At 50.4% G+C, this 25,807-nt stretch overlaps 15 protein-coding genes across 15 annotated transcripts; 8 read left to right on the top strand and 7 right to left on the bottom strand.

Annotated features, from left to right (window-relative positions):
* Position 1: 1 nt before the first annotated feature.
* KL928_002185 (uncharacterized protein) lies at positions 2–994 on the top strand (the record flags this gene model as incomplete). The annotated part of the gene is made up of 1 exon (XM_043202633.1): positions 2–994. One exon carries the CDS (start codon positions 2–4, stop codon positions 992–994), a length of 993 nt encoding a protein of 330 aa, XP_043060390.1.
* Positions 995–1,298: 304 nt separating this feature from the next.
* KL928_002184 (uncharacterized protein) lies at positions 1,299–5,696 on the top strand (the record flags this gene model as incomplete). The annotated part of the gene is made up of 1 exon (XM_043202632.1): positions 1,299–5,696. The coding sequence occupies one exon, from the start codon at positions 1,299–1,301 to the stop codon at positions 5,694–5,696; it is 4,398 nt and encodes a 1,465-aa protein (XP_043060389.1).
* A 79-nt stretch (positions 5,697–5,775) lies between these two features.
* On the bottom strand, positions 5,776–7,653 carry KL928_002183 (uncharacterized protein; the record flags this gene model as incomplete). Its single annotated transcript, XM_043202631.1, has 1 exon — positions 5,776–7,653. One exon carries the CDS (start codon positions 7,651–7,653, stop codon positions 5,776–5,778), a length of 1,878 nt encoding a protein of 625 aa, XP_043060388.1.
* Positions 7,654–7,831: 178 nt separating this feature from the next.
* Positions 7,832–9,763, top strand: KL928_002182 (uncharacterized protein; the record flags this gene model as incomplete). Its single annotated transcript, XM_043202630.1, has 1 exon — positions 7,832–9,763. The coding sequence occupies one exon, from the start codon at positions 7,832–7,834 to the stop codon at positions 9,761–9,763; it is 1,932 nt and encodes a 643-aa protein (XP_043060387.1).
* Positions 9,764–9,983: 220 nt separating this feature from the next.
* KL928_002181 (uncharacterized protein) lies at positions 9,984–14,492 on the top strand (the record flags this gene model as incomplete). Its single annotated transcript, XM_043202629.1, has 1 exon — positions 9,984–14,492. One exon carries the CDS (start codon positions 9,984–9,986, stop codon positions 14,490–14,492), a length of 4,509 nt encoding a protein of 1,502 aa, XP_043060386.1.
* A 46-nt stretch (positions 14,493–14,538) lies between these two features.
* KL928_002180 (uncharacterized protein) lies at positions 14,539–15,166 on the bottom strand (the record flags this gene model as incomplete). The annotated part of the gene is made up of 2 exons (XM_043202628.1): positions 14,539–14,562; positions 14,651–15,166. The coding sequence occupies 2 exons, from the start codon at positions 15,164–15,166 to the stop codon at positions 14,539–14,541; spliced, it is 540 nt and encodes a 179-aa protein (XP_043060385.1).
* A 47-nt stretch (positions 15,167–15,213) lies between these two features.
* KL928_002179 (uncharacterized protein) lies at positions 15,214–16,728 on the bottom strand (the record flags this gene model as incomplete). Its single annotated transcript, XM_043202626.1, has 1 exon — positions 15,214–16,728. The coding sequence occupies one exon, from the start codon at positions 16,726–16,728 to the stop codon at positions 15,214–15,216; it is 1,515 nt and encodes a 504-aa protein (XP_043060384.1).
* A 39-nt stretch (positions 16,729–16,767) lies between these two features.
* KL928_002178 (uncharacterized protein) lies at positions 16,768–17,862 on the top strand (the record flags this gene model as incomplete). Its single annotated transcript, XM_043202625.1, has 1 exon — positions 16,768–17,862. The coding sequence occupies one exon, from the start codon at positions 16,768–16,770 to the stop codon at positions 17,860–17,862; it is 1,095 nt and encodes a 364-aa protein (XP_043060383.1).
* Positions 17,863–18,200: 338 nt separating this feature from the next.
* Positions 18,201–19,679, bottom strand: KL928_002177 (uncharacterized protein; the record flags this gene model as incomplete). The annotated part of the gene is made up of 1 exon (XM_043202624.1): positions 18,201–19,679. One exon carries the CDS (start codon positions 19,677–19,679, stop codon positions 18,201–18,203), a length of 1,479 nt encoding a protein of 492 aa, XP_043060382.1.
* Positions 19,680–19,725: 46 nt separating this feature from the next.
* On the top strand, positions 19,726–20,244 carry KL928_002176 (uncharacterized protein; the record flags this gene model as incomplete). Its single annotated transcript, XM_043202623.1, has 1 exon — positions 19,726–20,244. The coding sequence occupies one exon, from the start codon at positions 19,726–19,728 to the stop codon at positions 20,242–20,244; it is 519 nt and encodes a 172-aa protein (XP_043060381.1).
* A 21-nt stretch (positions 20,245–20,265) lies between these two features.
* On the bottom strand, positions 20,266–21,510 carry KL928_002175 (uncharacterized protein; the record flags this gene model as incomplete). The annotated part of the gene is made up of 1 exon (XM_043202622.1): positions 20,266–21,510. The coding sequence occupies one exon, from the start codon at positions 21,508–21,510 to the stop codon at positions 20,266–20,268; it is 1,245 nt and encodes a 414-aa protein (XP_043060380.1).
* Positions 21,511–21,645: 135 nt separating this feature from the next.
* On the top strand, positions 21,646–22,371 carry KL928_002174 (uncharacterized protein; the record flags this gene model as incomplete). The annotated part of the gene is made up of 1 exon (XM_043202621.1): positions 21,646–22,371. One exon carries the CDS (start codon positions 21,646–21,648, stop codon positions 22,369–22,371), a length of 726 nt encoding a protein of 241 aa, XP_043060379.1.
* A 108-nt stretch (positions 22,372–22,479) lies between these two features.
* On the top strand, positions 22,480–23,255 carry KL928_002173 (uncharacterized protein; the record flags this gene model as incomplete). Its single annotated transcript, XM_043202620.1, has 2 exons — positions 22,480–23,060; positions 23,228–23,255. 2 exons carry the CDS (start codon positions 22,480–22,482, stop codon positions 23,253–23,255), a joined length of 609 nt encoding a protein of 202 aa, XP_043060378.1.
* Positions 23,256–23,292: 37 nt separating this feature from the next.
* KL928_002172 (uncharacterized protein) lies at positions 23,293–25,062 on the bottom strand (the record flags this gene model as incomplete). The annotated part of the gene is made up of 1 exon (XM_043202619.1): positions 23,293–25,062. One exon carries the CDS (start codon positions 25,060–25,062, stop codon positions 23,293–23,295), a length of 1,770 nt encoding a protein of 589 aa, XP_043060377.1.
* An 86-nt stretch (positions 25,063–25,148) lies between these two features.
* KL928_002171 (uncharacterized protein) lies at positions 25,149–25,784 on the bottom strand (the record flags this gene model as incomplete). Its single annotated transcript, XM_043202618.1, has 1 exon — positions 25,149–25,784. The coding sequence occupies one exon, from the start codon at positions 25,782–25,784 to the stop codon at positions 25,149–25,151; it is 636 nt and encodes a 211-aa protein (XP_043060376.1).
* Positions 25,785–25,807: the final 23 nt, after the last annotated feature.

Raw genomic sequence — 25,807 nt, 5'->3', positions numbered from 1 at the left:
CATGGCCGAATTCACGGCAGATCAGAAAGAGGTGGTCGAGCGGATTCTGCGCATAGACAGAACGGACTACTACAAGATCCTGGACGTGGACAAGAAGTCGAGCGACGTGGAGATCAAGAAGTCGTACCGGAAGCTCGCCATCAAGCTTCATCCGGACAAGAACAAGCACCCACAGTCGGCTGAGGCGTTCAAGAAGCTGGCCAAGGCATTCGAGGTGCTGAGCGACTCGGCCAAGCGCAGTGTGTACGATCAGACGGGAGCTGATCCGGACTCGCGGGGCGGCCCGAGTATGTCATCCAGCGGGGCAGGATTTGGCGGGGCCAACCCTCGGATGAACCCGTTCATGAACATGAACATGAACGGGGGCATGCCGCAGGGGTTCATGTTCGACGACGACATTCTGAACATGTTTTTCGGAGGGCCTGCGGGCGGTTTTGGCGGCAACACGTTCACGTTCCACTTTGGCGGGCCCGGGGGCGCGACATTCCAGGCCCCGCGCGGGTTTGGGCCGAGAGCGCAGAGACCACGTCCTGGGACGCGTGCGGGCGGCCAGCGCGGAGAGGACAACAAGCTGTGGGACATAATCAGCCAACTGGGGCCGCTGCTGGTGGTGCTGATCCCGGTGATACTGGGCACGCTGTTTGGCGACAGCTCGTCGAACTACTCGAAACTGCCGAAATTCGCTTTTGAAACGTCGCCCGGGTTCAGTGCCGAGCGGCTCACCCCGACGCACAAAATACCGTACTACGTGAATCCGGCCTCGCTGGAGGCGTACAGCGGAGGGTCGGAGCGCAAGCTGCGGAATCTGGACCAGTCGGTGGAAAACTACTACATCAACGACCTCCGAAACAAGTGCCAGCGGGAGGAGGCGTACAGAGACCGCATGATCGAGGACAGCTACGGGTGGTTTTTCGTCGATAAAGATAAGCTCGAGCTTGCGCAGCAACTAGAACTCAAGAGCTGCAACAGATTACGGGATCTGAACCTAATTTAAGGCTGGACTACACAGCATGCATAATTGTCTGGGTCGGATAGTCTATTGTGTCAATACCCACCCAGAGGACCCCTGTTGCGATGCTCCAATCATATACACGTATATGTCGATGCACAGTAATTCTTTTGGCAGATTGGTTAAGCCATTTTTTTTTTTCACGCACCATTTTCTGCAGCTAGTAGTTCCCCTTCCAAATTATTAGCAATTGTAGGCAAACATACCAAAACGGCGCATCTCCACAGTGGTTTGACGTGTTTGTGTACAATTTGATCAAATTCGCGTTCGGATTCGATGTTTACATACCATGGACTTCCCTAATAATAGACAGCCCACGCCGCAGTATTTGCAACAACAACAACAACACCAGTTGCCTGCACATATAAAAAACCTCACCCCGGATCAACTGCAAAACATATACAAACGGCTCCAGCTGCTGCGATCCCAGCACGGAGAAAATGCCAAGCAGCTGCCCGAATTCGCAGAGCTCGCCTCGGTTCTGACCCAGTACTCCCAGTTCCAGAGACAGCTCAAAGCCCAGAGCCAGATGTCGCAGTTTCAAAACAAACAGGGCTTCTCGCAATTTCCCCAGCAGCCTCCGCAACAGCATCAGGAACAGCATCAGCCCCAACCGCAGCCGCAGCCGCAGTCCCAGCAGGCCAGTCGGTCCGGCTCTTTTGGGCCCTCCAATATTTTCTCTCCTCCCCAGTCGCAACTGCTGAAATACCAGATTGCCGCTTTCAAGAAGTTCATTCAGAACCAGCCAATCGAGCCCGAACTCGCCAATGTCATCAACATTTCGTTCCAGCAGTACAGCAGACAGTTTGGCGATCCCAACGCGTCGATCGTCTCGCAAAACAACTCATTCCTCAAACAGCAGCAGCACAAGCAAAAGCTCCAGAAGGAGCCAGCAAAACAACCGCTGCAGCCCATGCAACCTATGCAGTCCCGCAAGACACCGCAAATGCCTCATCCGCAGCCCATGCTCAACAACCAGCATATGATGATGTCGCAGCAACAACAGCATCAGCAACAGCCCAACCAGACACCCGTTCCTCCGGCTCAGCAATTCCCGGTTCCTCCTCAGCAGACCATGTTGAAGCAGGAGCCTCTAAAGCAGCAGACAGCTAAGATGCTGCCTCCACATCCGCCTTTGCCTCTCGACAAGATGACGGAAAAGTACCCAGACGTCTCTAATATTATACCTATCCATGACCCGCAACTGGTTGTAGATAGTTATTCGCTGCCGGACGTTGCAGAAGTCCTTCCATACGAATACCTGGGCGATGCAAAGTCAAGAGTCATTATTCCCTCCCTTTGCCCAAAACCTTTGGACGTCGTCAAAGCTGCAGAGATCAAGAAATTGGTGGACCAGCTGCGTTTGGAACAAGAGCTGGACCAGTTAAAGAAGCTGAAGGAAGAGGATGTGTCTTACACTTTTGAGTACACCCTGATGTCATTGTTGCCATACCAAAAGGCTGTTCGAGGCCACGTCGTCAGCACGGTGTTCCATCAAAACTCGCTGCTCACAAATCATTTACCTAATTTTTCTGCAAGGGCTCGTTCAATCAACACGCACGACGCATCAGTGGCACACGCTCTGTACAACCAGCAGCGAACAGTCACGGCTCTTTCGCAAAAAACTAAAATACAGGAGAGACAGGCAAACATACTCAGTGTTTCCGACGATTTCAAGAAGTACCTTTCCACAAGAAAGGACCGCCTTTCGAGAATTGCCAGAGGAGTTAATAGTTTTCACGCACAGACAGAGAAAGAGGAACAGCGCCGCATTGAAAGAAATGCCAAACAGAGATTGCAAGCTCTTAAGGCAAACGATGAAGAGGCGTATATCAAGCTTCTTGATCAAACTAAGGATACTAGAATCACCCACATTCTAAAGCAAACCACCGGATTTTTGCGTACATTGATTCAGTCAGTGAAAGTTCAACAAAGAGATACCCAGGAACACATGGTTCACGCGCATCACATTGATCCGCAATATACTACTGCTGAGGAGGAAGACGACGACGAGAAAGAGAACGCAGATTATTATTCCGTTGCGCACAGAATTCAAGAAAATATTGAAAGGCAGCCGTCAATTCTCGTGGGCGGAACTTTGAAGGAATATCAACTCAGGGGACTAGAATGGATGGTTTCTTTGTTCAATAACCATCTGAATGGTATTCTGGCCGACGAGATGGGATTGGGAAAAACAATCCAGACCATTTCTCTCTTGACTTATATCATGGAAGTCAAGAAGATTCCAGGTCCATTCCTCGTTATCGTGCCTTTGTCAACATTGCCTAATTGGAATCTAGAATTTGACAAATGGGCCCCAAGTTTAAAGAAGATCAGTTACAAAGGATCACCACAAATGCGTAAGGAGCTTGCATATGATGTCAGGGCAGGCAACTTTAATGTTCTCTTGACCACCTACGAGTATGTGATCAAGGACAAGTACCTCCTGTCCAAGATAAAATGGGTGCACATGATAATTGATGAAGGTCACCGTATGAAGAATACCAAATCGAAATTGTCGTCTACGCTAACGGAATTTTATCATTCAGACTACCGGCTTATTTTGACAGGTACGCCTCTTCAAAACAACCTTCCTGAGTTGTGGGCTTTACTCAACTTTGTGCTCCCTAAAATCTTCAATTCCGACAAGTCATTTGACGACTGGTTCAACACACCATTTGCCAACACCGGTAGTCAAGATAAATTAGAGCTATCCGAAGAAGAGACTCTTCTTGTTATCAGAAGATTGCATAAAGTTTTGAGACCATTCTTGCTGCGAAGATTGAAAAAAGACGTCGAAAAGAGTTTGCCTAATAAAATAGAGAGGGTCATCAAGTGCCGCAAATCTGGCTTGCAAACTAAACTGTATCATCAAATGTTGAAGTATAATCAGTTATTCATCGGTGACTCGGACAGCAAGGCCCCAGTCGGTATTAAAGGTATGAACAACAAGCTCATGCAATTGAGAAAGATCTGCAATCATCCGTATGTTTTCCCCGCGATTGAAGACATGATCAATCCCTCACATGAAAATAACGATACCATCTGGAGAGTAAGCGGAAAGTTCGAGCTTTTGGATAGAATTTTGCCCAAATTCCGTGCCAGTGGTCACAGAGTTTTGATGTTCTTCCAGATGACCCAGATTATGGATATCATGGAGGACTTCCTTAGATTCAGAGGAATGCATTACATGAGATTGGACGGAGACACTCGAGCCGATGACCGTACTGCACTGCTGAAGGATTTCAATTCCGAGGATTCACCGTACTTTGTTTTCCTTCTTTCGACTAGAGCAGGCGGTTTAGGACTGAACTTGCAAACTGCCGACACGGTGATTATCTTTGACACTGACTGGAATCCACATCAGGACCTTCAGGCCCAAGACAGAGCGCACCGTATTGGTCAAAAGAATGAGGTTCGGATTTTGAGACTAATCACCAGTGACTCGATCGAGGAATACATTTTAGAAAGAGCGCACCAAAAGCTTGACATTGACGGTAAAGTTATTCAGGCTGGTAAATTTGACCAGAAATCCACATCCGAAGAACAGGAAGCACTTTTGAGGCAGCTTCTTGAGGCTGAAGAGAATGAAAGGGATGAGGATGAGGTTTTGGAAGATAAGGAGCTAAATGAAATTCTTGCGAGAAACGAGGATGAACTGCAGCTTTTCAATAAAATTGATGAAGAGCGTAGCGACAATTCATTGGGCTACCCAAGGTTGATATCCGAATCAGAATTGCCTGAAATTTATAATCAGGAGCCAGAAATCACTGATGAGGTTGAGGAAATGCTTCATTACGGACGTGGAACCAGAGAACGTAAGGTTACTCATTACGATGAGAATATCACCGAAGAGCAGTGGTTGAAAGAAATCGAGGGCTATGCTTCCGATGACGACGACGAGTCAAGGCCAAAGAAGAGCCGGAAGAGAGGCCGTAAGCCTAAGACAGACGCAGAAACTTTGGAGAGCTCTGTGGATCCAAACGGCGATTTGGCCGATTTCATTGATGACGACGAGGAGGGCTTGTCAAAGAAAAAGCCGAAGACCGCCAAACGCAAACAAAAGAGTGGATCTGCCCGGACCACTGTGTCTCCTCCTGAGCTGGGAGATTCTGCACCACAAACGCCGTCAGGAGGTGGAGTGGCAGGGAAGAAAAAGAGGTCTCGAGGTATACCCATCTCGGCTCCAATATGTCGTAAAGAGAATGCCATGCCTCCAGAAATGACCATGGAAGAGCGCCACACGCTACAGCTACAATTGAATGAAATTCTTGACCATTTATTGACTATGTCCATTGATGGCCGGAAACTCTCGACAATATTTCTCACTAAACCTGTCAAGCGTGTCTATCCTGACTACTATGTGATTATCAAGAACCCCATAGCTTTCGACGGAATCAAGCGCAGGGTTCAGGGAGAAGTGTACTGGAGTCTGGAGGAATTTATCTATGACCTTCATCTAATGTTTGCGAACGCAAGAATATACAATCAAGAGGGCTCCATGGTTTACAACGATTCCCGACTCATGGAGGATGAAGCTCTACAGATGTACAGAAATATGAAGGATGGAGCCGAAATTGATTTCGATGAATTTGACAAGCGCTTTGGTTTGAAGCGCAATCCGCCATCAGTCGTTGCAGGCCAACAGATAAACGGATCCGTACAGATACCAGGCGGGGTCCAATAATTCATATATAATTATTTACGTGTATTTTAATCAAATAGGGATGTTACAACTACAAGAGTCGCCTAATATTTGTCCATTTCTAAGTACTATTATCTCCGCCATCATCCTCCTTTTCTTGAGTACGTTCGAAACTCTCAGACGCTGCGGTAGAAATTCTCGTCGTTGAACGCTCTGCATCGCGATTCTCGACCAACAATTCGTCAACTTCCTTTGACTCTGGCACATCAGGTTGAGCAGCAGCCTCTTTTTTGAAACTCGAGTTCGAGTGTTTGGAAGTGGTTTGTTCTTCATCTTTCTGGCTTGAGTCACTAGAGTCTGCATCGTAAGACTCCTCGCTATCAGATCCAGAATCGTTTCCATCTTGTTCAGACTCAACAGCCTTGGAACAGGTTACGACCTCTTCAACAAAAACTCCTTGAGGATTAGATGAAACCCTGACGATCTCCGTGCCTGTGGTATTCTCAGGTTTATCCAGTTTTTTGGCCTCCTCGGTGCCGTCGTTGTAAAGCATAGCACGACGGCTACGCGAGGATTTCAAACTCCTGTTATCATCCTGCTTGGGGCTTCCCGGTTGGTGTTGTAGAGCTGTTGTAAATGGATCTCGATCATTGATCGTAGCAGCTCCCAGAGAGCGGAGTGAGCGCGCAGAACGTATAGAGCGGATCGAACGTCCCGGTTTCGCATTGAATTCGGAGCCCAAAATATTTGCACTGGACTCGCCGTGCAAATTCTCAGTATAAAGGTGAGGACCTAAAAGCTTGTCCAAGTCCTGCTTATCCAATTCTCCAGCGCTAGAGTCTTTTTGACTTTCCGTGGCGCTCAAAGTCAAGGTGAAACGTCTCTTGATACTTCCGAAGCTCAATGGTCTGATTCCAAACCCACCAAGACTGTGCCGACGCCCACCTTGAGCCTCCAATTCTTTGGAGGTGTCAGATGAAGGATACTTGTTCTCGAGGTACACTTTCCAGATCCAGTTTTTGGTTTGGAACGCAAGAAAGACAAGCCAAAATAGCTGAATAAATCCCATAAGCGTGCTCAGGACACCAAGTTCGTTGGATTCTTTGCCAACCAGAATCAGATTAAGGACAATGTTGACAGACATCAGCATAAAGCAGCTGACAAAGCAAATGATCGCTAACACGAACAGGGCCTGGTTAACCCTGGGAATGGAGAAGACTCGATGATACTTGAGCGAATATGGCACCACAACAGAGAGCGCTTCAATGAAGAATATTAGCGAAATCAGAAACACCCCGAAATTGATGTATTTGAGGACAAAGGAGTAGTCCAAAAGGGAGTCCAAGCTGTAATCGGTCCTGTCATAACCGCTTGACTCATAAATGGGATAGACAATTTTGTGGAGAAACTCGTTAGTATCCTGGTGGTGCTCATGGAGACGAAAGGAAAAAGGCATAGCGGGACGGCGCAAGGCTCTAAGAGGCGTCAGCTTGCGCCCGAACACACGTTTGAACTCTAATATTGGAATGGTGCTCTTTTTGAAATCAAAGCTCTTATTTTTGAAGTAGTACTTCATCGGATGGAATTTGATCCTGACCTCGGCTTCATCCAGAATAAAAAGCGGATTCAGTATCAGTGCATACTCATCATAGCTTTTGAGATAAGAGTTCTTCTGCATTTCAAATATCTTGCTTAGCGAGTTGTACAGCTCAATATTCTCCTTTCTGACCTCTTCGTAGTTCTCTTTGAAGTACAGCTTTCCTGAGTCAATAAACTTGTCTCCATTGTTAAGCACTCGCACAAGGTTGACTGCCGGAAGCTGGCACATAAATGTCGTTTGCTGGAAGATGCTGACAAAATTGAAGATCACAAACACAGCTAAACAGCTGAGAAACCATTTGGTTGAAAACTGGATTCGTTCTGGCGTCTTCTCCCTTTTGGGAAGCACGTGAACTGCACTGAAGGCTCCTGAGAGCTTACTCCAGCCCGTGGATAGCATTTGTATAGGTTTAGTTCAAGACGCTCAAACACAAGTTGTTTAAAAACGCCTAAGGGAGTTGCATCCTTCTTTTTTTATTCGCTACCGCCCATTTCGCTGGTGGTGGCAGGAGTACCCGATGAATTTGCTTACGTCAAAATTGTCCTGATATTTATCATCGATATTGAATCACAGTGGTATGGTGACACACACTGTTTACCACCAAAATATCAGCGACAGCGTACGGGTGGAGCTCGTGTACGAGAATTCCCCCGTAATTGCAGGAACTGATGAGCTTTCGCTGGTCCTGCGGTTTCGGTACATCGGGCCGTTGAACAATAACGCTGTCGCGAAGAGCCCGAAACAACCAGAGCATGACCCCCCTGCGCAAAACGACGGCTGGTTTGGTAGCCGTCTTTCTTCTCAATTTTCCAATGCCACACGGGCACTATTTTTACAGCAATTGGATACCATGCCAGAGGAGGAGAACGATGTTTTGCAAGATATTTCTATTTATTTGGGCTATGTGCAACTTTTCGGCTACTACTCGATAAACGACCGGATTGTCGATGCGTCAATATTTGAAGAGCTCCAGAAATCGGCTACATTCGAGGGCCGCCTTGCCGGGATTAATGGACTTGAAATCACCTTTGATCAGCACAGAAAGGGTCTGTTGACCGGCCTGACCACATTATTTCAGTCAGACATGAACGACGAGCATACCCATATCATACCGCATTACTCGACGACACAGTCCATTTTGTTTAGCGATCTGACGTTCAAGCCCACCCAACTGAATAACAACTCAACCTCTAACAAACTAACGCGAAGCTTTTACGTGAATATGAAGCTGCCCATGGATCTCGCTCCATCGTTCCGGTCGGAAGCTGTCCAGATCCACTACAACGTCATTCTGGGCTACCAGCTGAAGGAGAAAAACGGGACGTTCTCCAATAAAACCATGTTTTTTCCGCTCAAAATACAGCCATACATCGACAGGTTCGGAAGACAGCCGCTGTTTCATCTGGAAAGACCGCGGATGAACCAGCAGCCGAGTGTTCTGAAAAATGTTGACCTGAACACTTCAGGATCCTCTGAAACGCCCGCACAGCCCAGACACGTGCGGAAGTACTCAGAGCCGGACATAAATGGAAAAATCATTCGGAGATCGTCCAATGCGTCGCTTCCGAACAACTTATCGAAGAAACCCTCGACGATAAATATGGAGCTTCTTCGGCGTAGTCTGGGCACTACAGACTCAACGAGAAGATCGTCGTCAGAAGACCTACCAGCAACCTTTGATCTCAGTAAAGACCTTGAGACCAAGCAGTTTCTTGCGCTCTTGAACGAGCTGAATGACAGCGACGTGATGGATGCGATCAAATTGCAGGAAAAGTTTGAAAAACAGTATCATCACGGACACGATGCGGAGTCGAATCCTCGCCAAAACCTGTTCAACATTATCCAGGACTACCACAGCGTTCAGAAACAGGAGTTCTACTCTGCTGACGACGTAGCCGACATGGAGGGCCAGATTCCTGTCCATCAGCAAACAAAGTACATTGTCAAGCAGGACCATTTGCAGCTTGCAAACCTGAGTCTGAGCAAGAACATTGTGAGAGTTGGAGATCACATCACCATTAGCATGTCATTTGTGGATGCCCAGCTTGAGACCAAAGGCGTTGAAGTGCGATTGATAAAGGACCAGGTCATCTACAGAGACGAGTACCTGAAGCGCTACGAGTACAATGAAGTATATAAAGGCATCAAACACGGGAACAGCATGGAGACCACCGTTTTCCACAAGCCGGTGAGCACGTTCGACACCGAGCAACTCAACGTGAATGTCCAAGTGCCTGCGACTGTGGAGCCGCAGTTCAAGACGAATTTCTTCCAGCTGAAATATTTATTGCAGATAAAGTTTGTTCTGGTAGATGCTTACCAGCTTACACGGTCGCCAGAGGAGAGCACGCAAAAAGGACGACAAGTGTTTGATCTGGCTTCGATCTTCACCGATAACAAGGGCTCTGTGCTGTACAAGGCGGTAGAAGGCATTAGCAACGGGCTGGAGTTCACGGTGCGCCTGCCGATTGTTGTGCTTCCAAGCTACGAAAACGATATAGCACCCTGAAATATTTTATTTCACTGCCAACTCTGCGTGCGGTTTGGTTGTACGCGTAAAAAAAAACCTGTCAGCTTGAAAAAAAAATTGTACGTTTGTAAAGGTGAGGAACGGCAGGAGATAAATAAAGTACTGCGCTCGTTAGCTAGCAACTCGAAAATCGCGTCCCCCGGTTTTGCAGAATCACATACCCGCCAGTAACTGTCCTGCGTTTTTCAACCGAACAGCCATGAGTGCTAACGACAACGACACGGGGAGAACAAGCCCCACGGTCATCGTGGCTCCCACCACCAGCGGCAGAGATAAAGCCGACCGTTTGGGGAAGAAGTTTGCCGACGCGAAGCGAAACAATCGATCACGGTTTGCGCCTTCGAGAAGTGCAGAATCGCCATACAACGTACTGACATCTCCTTCCAAAAATGATCCTGTTAAGCTGAGCAGATTGTATTCAATTATGAACTCCAAACGGAGCACAAACAACAAAACAAAGCGGCTACGCGAGGAGCCCGCACTACGGCGCTCGGCCTCTGATCTTGCGCAGGCGCAGACTAGTACTACACAAAACGCGTTGGTTTCTCAGTCACAGCCAGCCGTCGCGACTCCGATCATTATCAGTGACACTCCGAAAACTGACCCTGTTGCCAGCGAACAATCGAAACCATCTCCGAACAAATCGACGGCGTCTGAACCTCAATCGCAGAGCAAGACTCCTCAGGCAACACGCAATGGAAATTCCCAGTCCACGCCGACAAACGGCTCCCATCCGTCTCCATCTCAATCTGGCTCTAGCAAGACCCCCTTGACGCCCAGGCAGCTCCACCTACGCATTAGTAAACATGCGTTCGAAAAGAGTGCAGCTCAAATAGGCGACACTATCTCCACGTTCCAAGCCGTGGTGAGAAATCCAGCGCGTCCCTCCAACACAGACCAGCGGCCTCCGGCACCAAAATCACCCACGAAGCCCGCGTCGCCTGCTCCGCAAACTCCAAACCGACAGGCTGGTTCCCGGGACGCGGCCGGAAACCAGTCTGGATCAGATCGGAGGGTTTTGTTTTCTGGCAACGTTGATAAGTCACCGATTGCGTCGTCTCCAATTAAAGAGCCTTACGAGCCGCGGTCGATTTTGAAAGTGAGTCCGCCTAAGGCGGCTTTGCCCGAACCTGTTGGAGGTGACATAGCTCAAGAGTGGCCGGCCGGTTTCTTGGTGCAGAGGGAGCCAAACGACGCAACCTCGGTTGAGCTGATCAGAAAATGCTACCGGCTTCTGCAGAGAGAAGACAATCCGAGAAGATTTGAAATCCTTGCTACGCTTCACAACACGCTCAAGATCAACAGCGTGGAGTTCAATACTCGCGAGTTGAATCACACCGACGTGTCGAGCATCGCCAAGGTCGCCTCTGCGGAAATTGCAAAGGCGTACGTATCACCACATATGGACTTCAATGCAGTGGAGTCGAGAACCACCATATTAGGAGTGAAGCTGATTACCACGGTCATGTCAATGTTTGAGGTGTCGCAGACCGCAGAGATAGTCGAGATGTTGTGCGCGCTGGTGTTGAGACCGCGCATATCGAAAGCCATGGCTTCCGCGTTTGTGCAGTTCTGCAAAGAGCAGTCCTGTATTCTTCCTGGGGGCTCGAGTGAAATGGCTATCAATGCGCTCATCACCATGCAATTTTATCCTAGCGGAACGATTTTTCACGAGAAGGTACTTGCTTTGAAGAAGATAGGTTCGAAGGCTCCAGCTAGCATGCTCAAGACGTGCAACAAGTGGTTTCCATTTATCCTGGCTACCATCATGAGTGTTGATCTGGGCTCACACCAAAGAGTTCTCCAGGCTGTGGTTGCACTTCTGAACGAGTGGGCTCCCAACTGCAATCCTAGCATTCGAGAGGACGTATTGGCTCTAATGAGCGAAAGTGCCGACGTTTTCGTGAAATCGCACGCCGTGGAGGCGAGTTCAAACTTGCTAGAAGATGGTTTATCTGTTTGCGGTCTTTTAGTCAGGACACTCAACATTACCCTTCGACGGGGTTCATACGTTGAGGCAATGAAGATTTGGGCCTTGATCACCTACTCGATTTCTGCGTTCACCTGGAATAAGGGGATCGAGGATTGGCCCCATCTAGAAGCTTGGATCTCGGTATTTACCGAATGCTTCAATAGAGACGGCTTTCCTCCCAAGATTGCCGCCTTGGAGGCATGGAAGGGAATCATTTTCGCGTATCAGAGCTCCATGGTGTACCGGGCATCTCTGTCTCCAAAGACAGACAGCGAAGAGGAGCTGATCGACCTCAAGTTTCATGTACTGGCTCACCCATTTTTTGGTTTAGCAGTAGAGCTCAGTGACACTTTGTTTGTCGAATACAAGAAGCTCTTTGTGCGGATCTACCATAGTCTATACAAGTTCCTCACCAGGAACCCACAGGATGAAGGAGGCGCTGTGAACGGTGCTATTAAATGGATCTGTACGATAATGGGTCAGTTTTTCCTGGCAGAATCGAGAAGTGTTGAGCAGTTGGAATTTGGAATCAATTTCTTGGAGCAGATGCTTACCTCAAACCACTCAAAACCAGATTCAGCACAACTAAAACTACAGAAAGATTGTTTTGTTGATGACATCGCAGTGGATTCTCTCTCGGTACTACCAATCAACACACTCTGGGTGTCTTCCTCGCCAGACCAATTTGTCAACGTTCTGAAGATTGCATGCAAATGCAACATCCCTGTAACCAGGAAGCTCAAATTAATCACGTTGTTCGTCCGCGGATTGAGAACGGGGCTTTCGCCAAGCTCCGTTAGTTTCACGCGATGGATGGAGCCGGTAATCGCAATGCTACTTGATACATTTTTCGAAACCGAGCAAGATTGTCCCGAACCAGGCGATATGAAAGAAATCGAGGGTATTCTAGCTGACTTCTTTAAGGCCATAGATATTCTCAACAGTCTGTACCTACAGGGAGAACACCAATCTATTTTCATCGTTGTTTCTCAATGGCTACGGAAACTAGACGAAAAGGACTCTCAACATGGGTCCAACGTGGTAGCCGGCTATTTGAACAAAATTTTCTCCCTGGATGTGAACCGATATGTGCAAGCATGTGACCAGTTGCTGAACCATTGCCAAGGTTTTGAAAAGCTGGTCACAGATTCGCTAGTTGCGCATGTGTGTTCGGCTTATTTCACTGCGTCACCACTTGTGTGGACGTCTATTTTCAAAAAATTGGGCGAAGCTCACTACGTTGACATCCTGTCTCGGCTTGTCTTGTACGAGATTGGTCACGACAGCACCATAGACGCACAGAAACACGATGAGTTCTGGCAGGCTACCAATGTTAAAACGGTATCCGAAGAGCAACTATATGTCTTGTACGGCATCCTGATATCGCGCCCGGGCACAGAGCTTCTCCGGTACCGAGTGAGCAATTGTATTCTCAACGAGAAGCCTACATTATATCTTCCTATTGTGAACCGAGTACTTAATCGTCTTATAAGTGAAGGTCAGTGTTCTAAAAAGGAACTCGAGCTATTCCTCCAGAAAAAAGCTAACTTGACTCATCACAGTGCTGCAGCTGGCAATATTCTGCTGAAAGAGATGTTCAGATTGGTGTCTCGACTGCAAGAGTTAATCGAAGGGGTCCCACAAGCCCAAAGCTCGTCGGAACCCTCGAACGCGAAAAGTGAAGCTGAAAAAGTTCAGAACGTAGCAGCGAAGGAGACTCCTAAACAGCCCGTCCAGCAGACACCTGAGCCAGAACAGAACAGACCGCAGGAAACCGCAGGACAGGAAGCTCAACTGAAACAGTCTGAATCGAAGCAATCCGAACAAGAACAGCCTGAGCAACAGAAATCCAAAACACAGGAGCCTGGACGACAAGACTTCTTGACTGCAGGCACAAGCGCAGAACTCACTACGTTTGTCATACGCTCGGACGATGAGGCAGAAGTACAGCCTACCGATAAGTCGGGCACGACACCTGAGCAACCAGTTGCTACTTCCTCACCTCAGAAATTGACCGAGCAGCCTGCTTCCGAGTCTGTCGTTTCTAAAAGTCCTCAAACTAACACGAGAGCACAAGACCAACCTACGGCACAACCTCACACTGTTTCGCCTGTCTTAGCACCGTCCAATTCGTCGCCAGCCAAACCTCCGTCACGCGTTGCTGTTCAGCCAGTTGTGGAAGCACCTATGACGGCACCTCCAGAGCCGTCGGCTAGCAGAACAGAGCTGCCGTTGGCTCAAGATGATGGAGTCGGCCAGCACCAGCCAGCAAGCGATCCGCCACCCCAGAGGCCCCCTCCAGCAGTCGAGCTGTCCACACCGAGGCAACAAACACCTGCTGGCCAGTGGCAGATGCCTCCTGTTAGAGATTCTGCTGAGAGAAGTTTCCTTGGACAGGACACAAGCCAGTTTTTGCCACCATATCCGCCAATGCCATACTACGGCTATCCCTACTACCCAATGATGCCACCTGCTACAGGGACTGCCGAGATGCCTCCACATATGCACCACATGCCAATGTATTATCCTATGCCTTATGCTTGGCCTGCACCGTTTCCTGGCCCAGAAAGAGCTCTAGATTCCAAAGACCCAGAGAACTGGGTCAAGCTTGAAGAGCTGGTGACGAAGCTTGCCCGCGAGAATTTTGACGGGTTGGATGGACTGGAGATAACGAAAAAACGGAAACTTGAGGATGACTTATTTACGCTACTAACGTGTTTGAAGAGGAGACGCTAGTTGGAGGAGAAACGCACGTGTGCGGCCAGCAGCTCGACCCCGATTTTCACCGAGTCCACAAACTCAATATCTGGGAAGTCCTGTTTGAATTTGTGGTCCAAACTGCTAAGACCGGCGCAACCCAACAGGACAATCTTTGCGTTTTGGGCAATCAGCACCCCGATTTTTTTCTTAATTTTGGCATAATTTTCCGGATCCGTCAGCTTGAGCACGTCCACATCGGCCGCCAGCGTCGGGGTCATGAACTTGGGTATCTTTTTGGAATCGAAAAAATCCAGCAGCGAGTCGTCTAATATTTGCTCCCAGCTTTTATTTGACGTCAAAATGCCGACTTTTGTCGCTTCTGTAGCGTAATTCAGCGAGTAGAGCAGCGAAGCCTGGAAAATGCCCATCACTGGAACACTGACCAGTTTTCTTAGACCACCGACTAATGGGTGGTCCGAGTAGCAGCAAACGAGGTATCCGTCGTATTTGAGATACGCAGGGTCTGATTTCAGCTGCTCGAGACAGGCCTTAGCAGACACTTTACCGTCATGCGAGTTGTTGATGGAGGACGGTGCAGAGGGAGGTCCAGTGAAGAAGTCAAACTCGAACTCTGGAATTGGCCGCACAACGGTTTTCAGGTTGTCGGTGATCGACTGCGACGAATTGGGGTTGATGATTAAAAGCTTCATATAAAATAATTTCAAGATATTCTTCTATGTACAATTATTTTTGCGCTCTATATGTTTATCAGTGCTGATATTTTGCGGTGCATCTCGCGGGAGACGTAGTGTTTGTGTGTTTTGTATTCGTCGAAATAGCGTCGGAGCAGGTCCACGCGCCCCGTTTTTATGAGAATGTCGAACATCAGATGGTACGTTTTGGCACTGGGCTGTATGTCGAAGCTGTTGAGGAGCGACGTGAGCAGGTCTACGTTGACCATCTCGCTAGCGGTGGAAATTTTCAACATGTAGTAGAGAGACTCTTCGTTGAGCTCGCATCGTCTTTTGCGAACCATGGAATTCACCAGCTGCACTGCGAGCCGGAAGTCGTTGCTCGACTCGCTAATGGTTTTCAGCATAATATTTAACGGTAGCACGCTGAACGGCTTGGACGATATCGCCTTGCGCATCCTGTACTTGTGCGTCTTGCGGTTAGGCTTTCCCACACTCGACGTGTGCTGAGCGTAGTCGCCCTTGAGCTCTTCAAACTCAATCTCGGGGTCACTTTTCTGCCTCATCATACGGTACAGCTGGTGGTCGGGATGCAGTGCTGGCGAGTATCGGTCGCGGTACTCTTTCAGATGGTATCCGTGCATTTGCTCAATGAGAACAATTGCCTGATGCAGATTCAGGCGACTGCCAATGGCGTGGGCTAAATCGTGTGTCAATGTCGGGAAGTCTGTAGCGCGACACTCGCTTTCCAAAAATCCCAAGTTGAAAAAAATACCACTCTCGATGACACGCTCTCCGCCAAGCTTGGCGACGTATCCTTTGAACCTGAGCAGCCCCATCTGGTGTCTGAACTGTGTGGCGCCATTTTCGTCGGTCAACATGAGTCTTTTGGCCTGGTAGTCGACGGTTTTCGCAAACGTAGCAAAATCAAGTCTCTCGATGCTCAGCCGCGCAAGACGCCCTGCAAGCTCATCAGAAAGGTTCATGAGCGGACGGTCGAACAGAAAAACGAACCCAACCACAAACCTCGACACCAGATCAACCCGGCCTTCGTCCAGCGAGCTTTTCACCAGCAGCTCCAAGATCTGCTGGTTAAGTATTTGCGGGTACCGTTTGGTGTAGAGCAGGTCTATCAATCGATAAGCCATCTCAAACTGCTTGTTGACTATCAAATGGTAGGCAAGCAACTCGCACGGGAACCTGTCCACCACAAGCGTGCTTTTTTCTATATTATTCAAAGCAAGATCGTATTCTCCCTTCAGTGTATACGACTGAATGAGCATGCTGGTGAGCTCTTTCGACTGGCCGCCGTCCAGCAGACAGCTCTGCACGTCTTTATCGCCAAAAAAGGGCAGCCACAGGCTAAAAAGCGAGTTAATAAGCGGCTGAGACAGCACAGACTGGCCGTTCCTGAGGTTTCGCAGAAGCACCAGCAGCGTCTTGCGTTTGAGGTCTCTGGTGAGAGTCGGGTTCTGCAAGCTGGCAATCAGCGACTCCGCATACGACTGGCTGGTATGCGGCAGGTTGGAAACAGTTCTTCGCCAAGCGGCAGGCACCGCTTTGCGAAGGACGGGGAACATGGAAATATAGTACGAAAAATATTTCCAATTTTTTTCACCATGATTTCTGTCTTTCGCCAATCAGCAAGACCGTTGGTGAACGTTCGCGCGCGAACCGTTGTTGGACGGCACGCAGCGCTAGCTGCCACGGGCGTGCGTTTTAACAGCACAGAGACGCCCGAGCCGAAATTCGACACCTCGCTAGGTTTCGACGCAGAGACGGTGTCGAACGTGTCGAACACGCTGACCTCTGATCAGTGGGGGTACATGAAAAGTGTCGGGCTCAGCGACGGCTGGTGGCCCTCTGACCTCATACAGACCACTCTCGAGGCCGTGCATGTGACCACGGGCCTGCCGTGGTGGGCCACCATCGCCGCTACAACGCTGGGCATCAGGTTCGCTTTGCTACCGCTTTTCATGGCCTCGTCAGACGCCATGGCCCGCTCGCAGGCTGCTGCTCCCGAGACGAAGGTGCTGCGGAAAGAGCTGAACACCGCGATGGCCAGAGGAGACCGCATGACGCAGCAGCTGAAGATGCAGGAGATTAAAAAGCTGAATAAAAAGTACGGTGTCAAGTACTCGAGAATGTTTCTTTCCCCAGGAATCCAGCTCACGTACGGTATTGGGTCGTTTTTCGGTATAAGAGAAATGGCCAACCTGCCCGTGCAAGGCTTTGAAAGCCAGGGTCTGTCCTGGTTCAACGACCTGACTGCTCCAGACCCGTACATTGGGTTGCAGCTGATTTCTGCGTGTCTGTATGCTGCGTCGTTCAGATTCGGAGGCGAGACGGCCATCAGCCAGTTCAGCTCTAAAACCCAGAAGGCCTTCATGGCGCTGCCGTTCCTGTCCATTGTCTTCACCTGGAACATGTCTGCGGCCGTGCTGGTGTATTTCACGGCCAACGGTCTGTTTTCGATCATACAGGCCCGTCTGCTCAGGTCCGCCAAATTCAGGAAAATGTGCGGCATGTATCCGATGCAGAAACCAGCCAAGGACGGCAAGGGCCTGATGGAGAACTTTTCGGAGACTTGGAAGGAGATGCAGGAAAACTCAGAGGTGAGAGAAAAGGCCGACGAGAAGGCCAGAACCGCTGCGCTACGCCAGATGGTGAAAGCCAAGTCGCAGAGAGCTATCATTGAGAAACGTGATAAATAAATAGTATATAGGCTTGTAAATGGACGTCATAGACCGTGTCACGAACCGCCCTTGAGAACCTCTGAGATCTCCGGCTCGCTCAGACTCGTCAGCTCCTTGCGGATCTCTCTGCCGTTCGCCACACGCATCACCACCGCAGGCGACACGTTCGAGCACTCTCTGATCAGTATGGGAATGTCTGGATTGGCATTTTTGATCGTCCTGTACTGTTTGACAAGAAACGAGCTGACTGTTAGACCTAAAGACCACAACTTACCGCAAGGGACGACTCGTCTCGCCCGTTTGCGACAGAATAAACCGCAGCTCTTTGACTCCCTTGGATAAAGACATGCCGAACTTTAATCTGCTACTCCACTTTTTCGCAGATATGGCTGCTGACGTAAGCCACTTTCCCACGGTTGCAGTTCCACTTGCACCGGGTTTGCGAGCCCCAGGGCGGCCACTATTTGCTGGTCGTTGGCGAGGTGTTCTGTGTCGTGTCCGAGCTGGGTATACAGCTGGAAGTCGAGCACACTGAGCCCGAGTTTGCGCGAGATCTTTCCACGCAGCTTTCCTACCGTTGCAGAGGAGAACAGCGTAGCAGAGAAGCGACAAGTATCATACACCACCTCGACACACGTGGACGTTGGGTGCTGGTGGGCGGGTGTGGTTTCCTGTGTCGATACGCCGTGTTTTGCGCACAAAGTCGTCCACAATGGCTGCGGACAGCTCCACTCCTTGGACCTGACCTTGCTGATGAAGTAGAGTTCGAAGTTGTCGCGGTGTTCGGCGGTGTACACTGTTCCGTCGAGTTTCACGAGAGACGGAATCCTTGCAAATAGCTGGCACATCGCGGAGTCGTAGTCGGTAGATTTGAGCAAGGGAGTGTTTAGTATCCTGAGAGAGGTGAGATTGGGTAGCTGTGCCAGGTTGTCAATTTCTGACCACTCAGAAACGGCTGTGTTGCAGAGGTCCAGCTCCTCGACTATTTGGAGGGAGGTTTCGGTGAGAGAAGGGATGTGCAGGTCGTTGTACGAGAGGTTGAGTCGTTTGGCTGGCGGCGCGTCGGATAGAAGTGTGAGGCTGTTATCTGACAAATCGAGCGATTCCAGACCGCACACTTCTATGTATTTTAGGCCATTAGAGGCGACGTGAAGATGTTGCAGTTTCGGGAAGCAAGAAAGCAGTTGGGCGGTGTATTGAGAGTTTCCCAGGTCGCAGGCAGCAAGATGCAATGTACGGACCGACAAACACGGCGTGCATGGCTCATATCGCGTCCAGCGGTTGCCGTTCGCCTTGAGAGTGTGCAAATTCGGGAGCTGGAGCACGATTTGCATCAGATTGTGCCAGTCCAGTAGATTAAAGCCTAGATCGAGCACCTGCAAGTTGTGGAGCGAAGAGTCGATTGGCGACGAAACCGCCACGTTCAGCCGCTCTAGAGTGGCCGTCTCGAGGTTCCGGAAGTCTGCCTGTAGTCGACTCAGCTTCTCGAAGCCGTAGCTCTCGACCTTTTTTGTGCCGATGGTGAGGTCGAAATGGTCGACGAGCGACGCAGACTCGTTGGCAAGCGACTCGTCGCTCGCGTACTGGTACACCATCGCGTCCATAAACGAGCGCGTCGGCTGCAGCTTCGACGGCTTGACAAAACTGCCCGACTTCGCTCCGTGCAGCGTGGTGAAGTACCTCGTCCCGTTGAGCGAGCCGTCGTTCTTGCCGCGCTCGGGAACGTCCCACTGGATGCCGATGGCCGTCTCGTTGGGCCAGTTCGGAATCTCGCCGACAAAGCGCACGGTGGCCAAAAACCCGTCTACGGCCACACGGTCTCCAGGAACAAGCATGAAATAATAAAAACCTTTGCACACTTTTTTCATATCAAATAATAGCATGAACAAGGTGCGCAAGATCCAGCAGCTGAACGAGCGCGAGCTGGAGCTAGGCACGCCCATCAAGGCGTCGTGGCACTACGAGTATGCCGACACGTCGTACATCTTCATCGGGAACCTGCCGCCGGAGATGAACGAGATGGACCTGCTGATTGTGTTTTCGCAGTACGGAGTGCCTACGCATCTCAAGCTGATGCGAGACAAGCGCACGGGCCAGTCGCGCCGGTTTGCTTTTTTGAAGTACGAGCAGTTCGAGTCGACCATTCTCGCCGTCGACAACCTCAACGGGTACTCCTTTGGCGACGAGTACGTCCTTCGTGTCGACCATGTGAGATACAAGCCGTACCAGTACGATAAGGAGTTCGACGCCAACAAGGAGTGGGACGAGGCTCTGGCCAGGGAGATGGAAAAAGACTTCGGGGAGGAGAAGGAGGAGGAATCGAAACTGATAGAGAACGAACTGGAGGAAGAGGACCCCATGGCCCAGTACCTCAAAAATAAAAAAGCCAGGACGAAGTAACGAGTGATGATCTAAACGAATTTACATATACTGTACACTTACACTGTCTGCATGCGTGACCGTTGGAGCAAGAGGAACGGCAGGCGACGTGGCGGTGGGCAAAGAGAACGTGGAGGTGTGGTCTGGCTGCTGCTCGGGAGCCTCTGCTGAGGCCTCGTCGCGCGAGGTGACGACAGGCGGCGAGAAGAACGAGTCGGAGGTTTTGTTGGCGTCGTCGTCGTCGCTCTGCGCCTCTGCGGGCTCGGCGTGTTCAGAGTGGTGCGAGCGGTCAGACTGCGCAGCCACAGAAGCCGGCCGCGAGGCCTCCAGCGTGCGGGTCTCGGAGTTGGTATCGTTTTCTGATGGCGAGGACGGTTCCTGTGCCAGCAGCTTGTCGAGTCCGCCGCCCGAATGGGCCTTGTTGGCGATACTCTCATACATCTGCGTCTCCATGGCGATCACAGAGCTGGTCTTCGCGAGGATGCTGGTGAAGGTGGCCTGTGTCTGGTCGTAGGACGAAACATAGTAGTCGTGCTTGGCGCGGTCAATATCGTCCAACTGCGACGCCAATTGCAGCAGATTCGACTTGTACGCAATGATATTTCGCGTCTTTTTGCGGCTCAGCTTGTTGTTGGTAGCTTCCTTCTGTCTCAGTTGCAGCACCTTCTCTCTGATTTCTTTCTTGAACATGGCGTCATTGGCCTTGTACGAGCGCTCGAAATCGGATATTATGTTGAGAATCGGTCTCTCGAATCCGTCAGACAGACTATGTGCCAGAATCTGCTGGTGGTTTGCTATCTGGTGGTGGAACCCGCTGGCTGTCATCAGTCCCTCAGAAGCGCTTCCTGCTCCCTTGCAGCGCGCACAGTCTTCCAACGAGCGTCCAAACTCGCTGGCAGCCGTGCTCAGAGCATTCAGCGCCTCTCTATATGCGGCAGCCGTGCGAACAAGGTCGCGACAGCTGGCGATGGTGTCGTTGACGTCCTTTTTGGTGATTAGGGTCTCCAGATCCAGTGTCGACGGCGTCATGGAGGGCTGCAGAGAGAGCAGAGACGCTGTTCGCGACGAGTCTGCGCGAAGCTTGCGCTGGACTTCGCCCAATGAGAGCCCAGCAATGTCGTAGAGCGAGTCGTCCTGGAATGGGTCTTTGGACCCGCTCTGGAGCGTCGAAGTTTCCAATTGCGGCTGAGACTCAGGAGATGAGCCGTTGACAAAGGAGTAGAACTCAGAAAGATGCGGAGGTGGCGGCTTGCGCACGGGCGACTTGCGAGGGGCCGTGTTGTCCATAGGTAAAATAACAAAATGGTGTATATAATTGAGCAAGAGTTTTTGAGGGGACGATCGGCGCACATAATTTCTCCAACGTGAGACGATATGCGATATAATAGTTTTTCAAATTTTTCCACCATTCCTCATCGCAGCATGTTCGCTCTTGCAAGATTCGGGCTACAGGCTCCAAAGGTGGGTGTTCCCGGACTCATACGGGGACTTGCCACCTCCGCGTCGGCTGCGCCGGAAAAGAGAAACACCACCAAACCGGAAAGCGGAAGAAAAACCTACCTCTTGGACGTGTACAAGCATTTCGATAAGAACAACCAGATCATGCTGTTTGCGCACCACAACAATCTCACAGCACACGATAACCTGAAAATCAAGCTGCAGATCGAGGAAGCTGGCGCACAAATGAGAAAACTCAAGGTGTCGCTCTTCAAGCACTACCTCAGAGCATCCCACCACAAAGACCCTGCTTCTAAGGCTGCCTACCGCCAGGTGAAGAAACACAAAATAAGACATCCTTTGGAGCCGCTTTTGAAGGGACCCACGGCTGCCATTCTGATCAAAGACCTGAATCCTAAAGTGGTGAAGAACGTCGTCAAGGCCCTCAAAGCACACAACGAGCGCTTTTTCCTTGTTGGTGGCCGGATTGGCACCGACGTGGTTGACATTGCGGACATCGACGAGTTCAAGGAGATGCCAACAATGGACGAGCTGCGGTCTCAACTGGTTGGAATGTTGACCGTTCTTTCAGGAGCGGGCCTGGTCAGAACTCTGGAGAGCGCTGCCAATACTCTGTACTTGACCATGGACACCCATAGACAGGAGCTGGAGAAGAAGGACAACCCAGAGAAGGACGAGAAGCAGGAGTGAGTAGCTGTACTGTACATAGACCAGTCGGCAGGAGCAAGGCTGTGCAAATCTAAGAACTTGAAAGGCTAATTTTTTTTTTATTTGGAGGAAAAAATACTGCTGAAAATCATGTCTGATGCTCTGTCTAAAAGAAAACAATACCGCGAGGCCAAGGAGGAAACTCGAAAGGTTCTCAAGCACGCGCGGTTCGAGGAAGGCCAGGAGGTCAGTCTCCCGAAAAAACGGTTCTATAGACAACGTGCACACTCTAATCCGTTTTCAGACCACAAGCTAGAGTACCCAAAGAGTCCCGACTCCATGGACTGGAGCAAGTACTATCCGGGGTTTGTGGATAGTGAGACGGGGCAGCTGGATCGGCAGGTTGAGATCGCAGACATTGGCTGCGGATTTGGCGGTCTGTTGGTCGATCTGGCCCCACATATCCCAGACAAGCTGATCCTGGGCATGGAGATCAGGGTGCAAGTCACACAGTATGTGGAGGACCGCATCATCGCATTGAGGTTGCAGCACAAAGACACGAATAAGTATCAGAACATTAGCGTGATCCGCGCGAATGCCATGAAATTCCTTCCTAATTTCTTCCACAAGGGGCAGCTGTCTAAGATGTTTTTCTGTTTCCCGGATCCGCACTTCAAGCAGAGAAAGCACAAGGCGCGCATCATCACGACAACACTGCTGAGCGAGTACGCGTACGTGTTGCGCGAGGGAGGAGTTGTGTATACCATCACGGACGTCAAGGATCTGCACGAGTGGATGGTGAGCCATCTAGACGAACATCCACTATTTGAGCGACTTTCTAGAGATTGGGAGGACCAGGACCCCTGTGTGGCCATTATGCGTGAGTCTACCGAGGAAGGAAAGAAAGTGGCACGCAACAACGGTGACAAATTCGTTGCATGTTATAGACGGGTAGCAGCGTAATCAATGTGAAGTATTTATGAATCTTTCGGACACTGCGTCGGACGCCATGCTTGCTTCGTCGTTGTTGGATCTGTTGAATCGGAAAATAGACGAGACCGCCTCAGAGCCCTTGCGCAGCGAGCCTCGCAGAGAGTGCGAGTCGTCTGTCTTATACTTGTAGATGGTAGCCAGGTCTGGTGGCTCGATATCCTGTGGCAAGATGAACGGCTTGTTGTTTGGCAACAACGGGTTCGTCTCTGGAGCGCCTGGATGTCTTGCAGCCTGAGGAGCGTGGCCCGTGATCATTCCTGACCTGCTGCTCCAGGCCTCCAGGTCGTTTGTGGATCCAAAGCCAGAGAGGTTGCCGGAATGCGTCGAGTAGACCGATGATCTGTCGTCGAAAATGCTGTCCATCTCCTCAAGACTCAGGCCCTTGGTTTCTGGGAACACAAACCACACAGTCACAACAGAGATGAAGCACGAGGTGGCGTGGATAAGGTATAGTCTCCATTTGATTTTTTCGAGCAAAATAGGTGCGAGTTCTCCGACAATGAAGTTGCACAGCCAGTTCGTGGCCGTCGCCATGGCAGCTCCCGAGGCACGGGCTTTGGTAGGCAGCACTTCAACGTTCAGCCAGCCGACTGGGCCCCAACTGCAGCCGAAAAACGAGTTGTAGATCATGACAAAAATCACAACCATGGTAGCGCTGTTTGACGCCTCGGACTTGCTGAAGTACGAGACGGCACACAGACTGACTCCCATAACCAGTCCGCCCATAATCAGCACCGGCTTGCGGCCCCATGCTTCTGTCAGGTACCACGGTGGAATGCTGCTGAGAACATACAAAATGGCATTGATACCGGTGAGTAGAATAGCGTCTCTGCCAACCCAGCCAGCGTGTTCGAACACCAGTGGAGCATAGTACGAGATCACGTTGATACCGTTGAACTGTGCAAACATCTGCGAACTCATGGCCATGAATATCCGTCTAGGGTATTTTCTGAAAACATCGAGATAGCTGAGACTTCCCTCCAGCCGGCCTATAAGGACGGACTCTTTAATGGTCTTGTACTCCTCGCGCGCCCTGTCGCTGTGGACATGGCCTCCTGAGAAGAGGTCCGCAATGACAACGAGTCCCTCTGCGTCGTGGTCGTGCTCCAGCAGCCATCTAGGACTTTCCACCAGTGCGAAGCTGCCGAAAAACAGGATCGATCCAAAGACAACCTGCAGCATCAGCGGGATGCGGAACGAGAGGTCGCTCTCAATAAAACTGCAGCCGTAGTCGATCCAGATCGACGAGGCGTAGCCCATGATGTTGCCGGTAAACTGTGCAGATCCCAGCAGTCCACGGTTCTCCGGAGCAGAGATCTCTGCCTGGAACGAGGGTGCTGTGCCTGACAGAAACCCAACGCCGATACCAGAAATGAACCGGCCAACGGCAAGATGCGACACCGACTTGGAACACGACTGGACCGTGCCTCCGATGCAGAAGATCAGGGCACCAAGCCGGGTGGTTTTTCTGCGGCCAAGCTTGTCAGAAATGGGGCCCAGACTCAGCGACGAGATCAGGGCACCAATCTCCAGAATTGCCACCACAGTACCGATTTCTAGAGCCGTAGGATAGTTGAAATACTCCTTGAAATAGTGGTTTGTCAAAATCGAGCTGAAGTAACCCTGGTCGTATCCAAAAAGAAAGACACACAGACTCACAAAGCCGGTGGTAAAGTACAGGAGCGGGTTGCCCACCAACACTGCCTTCGGAATATCATCGACAGTGATTTGCCGTGACATGTTTACATAAAATTCTATCTTATTCTTGGTTTACCCCGTATTATTTTATTTATATGCACGATACAACCAGCCACCCGTACACCGTGCTACTTGGCGAGCGAGGTTTGCACGTTGAACGAGACCGCTGGGAGCCGGTTCTCGATGACGTCCGCCTTGACGACGGCGCTGATGCCCAGACTGGCAAGAATGCCGCGGATAAGCCCGCACGGCAGCTGTAAATACGGCTGGACTTTGCGTATGGTGTCTGCGTCGCCTTGTGCGCTGGAGACGTTGATCAGCGGACGGAAATTGTTGTCCACAAGCACAAACGTGCCGATGTGGTTCGTGCGCAGGTTGTCCATCTGTTTGAGGTAAAACATTCGCCACACATCGCGGCATATAAATTTCATCACCTCCAGCACCTCCAGCAGCTGGATGTTGACTCCTTCCTGGACTGATTTCTTGTAAATGATGCAGTCTGTGATCTTGTATCCAATTTCGTAGCCGTATTTCTCCACGCGATACAAATTGTTGAGGCCCAGAAACTTGGGGCTTGATGCAAAGTCCACGGTTCCTGGTTTGTCCTGTTCCAGCTTGAGTCCTGCTAAGTCGCCCGCAAGCGTCCCAGGCACGCTGTCGCTGGCCAGCAGCTCGTCTACGCGCACAGACAGTGCCACCGCTTCATTGACCAGGTACTCCAGCGCCATGGCGCTGACCTCCTTGGTAAAGAACTCTTCGGGCATGGAAAAAATAAAATTACAATTTA

The sequence above is a fragment of the Ogataea angusta genome (genome assembly GCF_019207475.1).
Source record: "Ogataea angusta isolate 61-244 chromosome Unknown 61-244_NODE_4_length_877678_cov_91.023368, whole genome shotgun sequence".
Taxonomy (NCBI): Eukaryota; Fungi; Ascomycota; class Pichiomycetes; order Pichiales; family Pichiaceae; genus Ogataea; species Ogataea angusta.
Note: the sequence above shows the minus strand (reverse complement) of the source record. Positions and strands in the feature narration are given on the sequence as shown.